General features: G+C 36.9%; 1 protein-coding gene across 1 annotated transcript; it reads left to right on the plus strand.

Annotated features, from left to right (window-relative positions):
* Positions 1-1,243: 1,243 nt before the first annotated feature.
* On the plus strand, positions 1,244-3,697 carry LOC140060986 (uncharacterized). Its single transcript, XM_072107363.1, has 2 exons — positions 1,244-1,692; positions 1,799-3,697. Exons 1-2 carry the CDS (start codon positions 1,244-1,246, stop codon positions 3,672-3,674), a joined length of 2,325 nt encoding a protein of 774 aa, XP_071963464.1. The 3' UTR covers positions 3,675-3,697.
* The last annotated feature ends 1,186 nt before the right edge of the window (positions 3,698-4,883 follow it).

The following is a 4,883-nucleotide window of genomic DNA, read 5'->3' on the forward strand; positions in this document are numbered from 1 at the left end:
GGTATAGTTTTTTAGTGATCTGATATATACATTTTTATGTCCATTGAACTTAAGTTTAATAGTTTTCCGTGTACAAAATGTCATTAAGTGATCGCTTAGACCTGTTGCGATTGTACCCGATTGGCTTATCTTATTCTCATTATTACATAATATATGATCGAGGCATGAAGCAACTGTAGGGCATATCCTAGTTGGTTCAGTTACTTTGTTACTTAAACTAAACATATTTAGAATTTGATTATAGCTATTCAATAAAGATGACTTTGTTAAAGTACATATATTAAAATCGCCAACAACAATTAATTCACTGTCCATTCCAATTTTAGATAACATATTTTCAAACAGAGTTAGAAAGTTCGTTTGCTTTGGTGGTCTGTAACATGTTCCAATTATAATGGGTTTGGTTTTAGGCAGGTTCAGTTCAATCCAAAGTCAGGGTTCGTACGCGTCCTTAAATTCCTTGAAAGTCATGGAAAAATAAATCTCTTTTTTCAAGTACTGGAAAGTCCTTGAAATTGGCATTTGTCCTTGAATGTCCTGAAAATTGTTAAAATACAATAAAGTTATATGAATTCTTTTTAATAAAGTTTTGAAAACACTGAACAATAAAAGTATTAAGTATGAAAGTACATGGAAGATAACAACGTTTGTACGTGCCGACTTTTCCGCCGCCGATAAATGCTCGTACATGAAATAGGCTTTCTTATCAGGTTGGTTGTTGACTGCAGAACGCCACTGGCCAGTGATGTTCAGATGACAATCACCTTTAAAAAACTTTGCCCAACTATTCTTTTGTTCCCCCACAGTACATTATTGCATAATAGCTATTACTATTGAAATAAATACTTGGCCCTTTTTGTGTTCCGATTTTGTTTAAAAATTAATTTAACGAATGTAATATTGTAAACATGCATAGCATTTTAGCATTACACTTTAATTAGTGACTATACTCGCATTCTATTTATAGCCTCTGATAAGCTATAAATAGAATGCGAGTATAGTGACCTCTCTCAGCGAGGCTCTCTCACACCGCAAGCGCGTATATTAGCGGTCTCTATATGGCTGCCGATGAGTTTTTTATCGTGCGTTTCTCGTCAGTGGAAATCTATCCAACATGCCGCGTACATGCTTTTTTCAAGAGTCCTGGCTTTTTGATAGCAAATTTTCCCCGTGGATTAACCGTGCGTCAATAAAAACGGAGGCAAAGTGTAAACTATGTAGAAAAACATTAGATATCTCCAACATGGGACGGTCGGCGTTAATATCTCATCAAAACGGAAAAAAGCATAAACAACAAATGGAGTTGAGGTTTAACAATACGACGCAAGAAGTTAATCAATTTTTTAGTAAGTCCAACCCAACAACATCCACCACTAAATCTAATAGTACCATCACCAGTATTATTGAACAAGAAGACATACCAGGAACTAGTGTTGATAATAGTATACCGAAACGTACGAACCCAAGTGGCCCGGCGACGATGCAGTATTTCAGTAGTAGTGAGGAGATTCGTAAAGCAGAAATATTGTGGGCCTTATTCATGACTAACCGGCACTATTCGAACAAGTCGATGGATGAAATAAATGAAGTATTCCAGGCGATGTTTCCAGATAGTGGAATAGCTGCAAAATTTAGTTGTGGTGAAAAAAAGTCTGCTTATGTTGTTAATTATGGGTTAGCGCCATATTTTAGGTAAGTTTTGTTTGATATCGATTGATATAGGCCTACAATTTAGATTAAATAAATAATTGTAATAGGCATTTCTGTATTGAGTAATAGCCTGGTGAGTATGAAAAACAAATGTTTTTAGTCTAAGTTTTGTTCATTTTAGGTCATTACTTCTGAAACGTGTTACGGATGAGTCAGATTACGTTCTACTATTTGATGAAAGTCTAAACAAAGGTACACAACTAAAGCAAATGGATATCCATGTCCGATTTTGGGCTAACAACCACGTGGAAACTAGATTCTTTGATAGTACATTCATGGGTCATGCTACTGCTGAGAAAGTCGTCACCGATTTTAAGATATGTGCAGACAAACTAAATCTCGCAAAATTACTTCAAATCGGTATGGATGGTCCAAACGTCAATTGGAAGTTTTATAAACTTCTCTCTGCCGATATAAAGACGAATTACAATACATCAGTTCTCAACATTGGGTCGTGTGGCCTTCATGTAATGCACAATGGGTTTCAAAGTGGTGTGCAGTCAATTGATTGGAAGGTCTACGACATACTGTCTAGTTTACAAATACTGTTCAAAGACACCCCTGCTCGTCGGGAAGATTTTGAGAACGCTACTGGCACACATGTGTTTGGCCTTAAGTTTTGTAAACACAGATGGGTGGAGAATGCTGCAGTTGCGAAGCGGTTTCTCAGTGTTTTTCCGCACCTTAAAACGTACATCAAGCAGGTGACCGAAAAGAAAATAAATGACCCAAAAACAAAGTCGTATGACACTCTGAAGGCTGCTTCAGTAGACTTATTTACGGTGCCCAGAATGCACTTTTTTGTGATGGTGGCCACACAAATGGAAACGTTTCTTAAAAAATATCAAACAGATCAACCAATGATACCGTTTCTTGAGAAAGATCTAGTGGCATGTTTGAGAGGGCTATTGAGATTGGTCATTAAACCAGACGTCCTTTCCGGGCTCGTGAATGGCCAAAGTTTCACTAACTTTAATATAGATGAAACGAAAAACCATTTACTTGCTAACAAAGTAGACTGTGGAATATTAGCTTCAGAGCATATAAAGGAGTTGATCAAGAAAAAGAAGGTGTCCGAGTTACAAGAACTCAGGTTTAAAAATGAGTGCAAGACCATGGTTCTTACAATTGTTAAGAAAGTGCTATCTAAATGCCCACTTGGTTTCAGAATCGTTCAAAAAGCGAAATTTCTCGATCCAAGAAATTTTTGTTTAAGTGGTAATGCGCGATCTCTTAATGTTGGTAGACTAAAGGCTGTATTAAAAATATTAGCAGACAACCAAAAAATCAACCATGACATGTGTGATGAAATTGTTAATCAGGCAAACGAATTCTATGATTTTGTTGTGTTAAATAATTTATCAGATTTCACTGAATACGATCCTAAATGTAGAATTGACGAATTTTACTATGACCGCCTTAGCAAAACCACTAAGTATCACGCATTCTGGGGGGTAGTAAAATTGATTCTAATGCTTTCCCATGGCCAGGCGACTGTTGAGAGAGGTTTTAGTGTAAACAAGGAGGTAGCGGCTGTCAATATGTCAGAGAGTACATATGTTTCGAAGCGCGTTGTATGCGGTCACATAGCTTCAGTTGGTGGTGTTTTGTCTGTAAAGATAACGCCCCAATTAATTACTTCTGTGAGTGGGGCTAGGCAATGCTATAATCTCTATCTTGATAATGAAAAACGTAAAGCGGCAGAATCTTCAAAGGCTATTAAGAGAAAATCGACGATCGATGAGTTAGATAACTTAAAGAAAGCCAAAAAAAGATGTATTGCTGATATTATGGGTTTAGAAAAATCGTCTGCAAAGTTTTCCGATCAAGCTGAAAGTAAAGGTAGTCTTACCCTCATTGCCAAAGCTAATAGCTTGCGTAGAACCGCTTCTGAAAAAAAAGAGCAATTAGCTCAACTAGAGGAAGACATTAGACATAAATTAGAGGAAATCAAAAATAGCTAGGCTATTGTGTAGATTAAATTAGCAGAAATTGCTAAGTTATAAAAAATAAACAATGTAAAAATCGTAAAGATCGTTTTGAATAAAGTTCAGAGTGAATTAGAATATGGTTTGATTTCTTTTATTTATACCTTCTAAAAAAAACATACGATATACAGAAACGGCATTTAAACTCCGAATTCCGAACGAATTGTAGAACGTCATCCTATAGTAGTATCAAATTACCAAATATCGTCGACAGTGCAGTGACTATGGAAACATCAGCCTTTGTTCAATACACGCCGTGACTACCCTCGATAGGCGCGGAAGTCTGGCGCGGTTCCACAAAGGCTTTACCAGGGAGTTGTTACAACTCTTTACGCTTTACTACCGTTACGTGTCATTTTACTCGATTTCCCACGCCTATGTTTTCAGTACTGTATGTTTTTTTAGTGGCTACAGTTAGTAGGCCTACTTGAATTTCTGAAAAACATCGTAACTACGAATTCATTTTTTTTTATTAATCTGTTGAACTTAATATTTAGGTATAATAATGTCCTTGAAATTTTAAAATGTTGACATTGAATGTCCTTGAAATGTCCTGGAATTTTACTAGCTCACAGGTGTACGAACCCTGAAAGTACTTCAGCTTCGTCGGATTCAATATCTGAACGCCGGTTAAACGCGATGTCATCCCTTATATACGTACATACGCCACCGCCTTTGCGGTCGCGATCTCTTCGTAGAACTGAGTAACCTTCAATTTTAATTTCGTTGTCAGATACCGAATCATCAATCCATGTTTCGCTAATGGAGATAATACCAGCTTTACTTTTATATGCAATATCGCGCAGTTCCGGTAGTTTGGGGATTATTGATCTAGAATGTGTATTCCTTTCTATTTAAACCGCGTGAAGTCTTCAGGAGCGACGTTATATAATGGGGGTGGCGTTCTTAATCCTATGTCATCGTTATGATTTCCACAGGAATCAAATGAGAGATGTTTCCAGCTGCATTCCACGCATACATAATTAAATTCAGTATTGTTGTTTACAATGTACTTGTATCTTTTGGGCGTCATGAAACCATCAGTACACTTTATATGAGTCCACTTATTACACTCATCACACGATATGGCTCTGCTTCTGGTAGTGACGCGCCGTTGACATTTACCACAACAATTGTTTGATACACTGGTCCAGGATTGGATTCGATGTCACCACACCATAGTAA

The sequence above is a fragment of the Antedon mediterranea genome, chromosome 10, assembly GCF_964355755.1.
Source record: "Antedon mediterranea chromosome 10, ecAntMedi1.1, whole genome shotgun sequence".
NCBI lineage: Eukaryota > Metazoa > Echinodermata > Crinoidea > Comatulida > Antedonidae > Antedon > Antedon mediterranea.

Excerpts from the sequence above, each read along its gene's own strand:
- LOC140060986 (XM_072107363.1), top strand. The coding sequence starts at position 1,244 with ATGGGACGGTCGGCGTTAATATCTCATCAAAACGGAAAAAAGCATAAA. Across the intron at positions 1,693-1,798 it reads GGGTTAGCGCCATATTTTAG|AAATGTTTTTAGTCTAAGTT; the intron begins GTAAGTTTTGTT and ends AGTATGAAAAAC.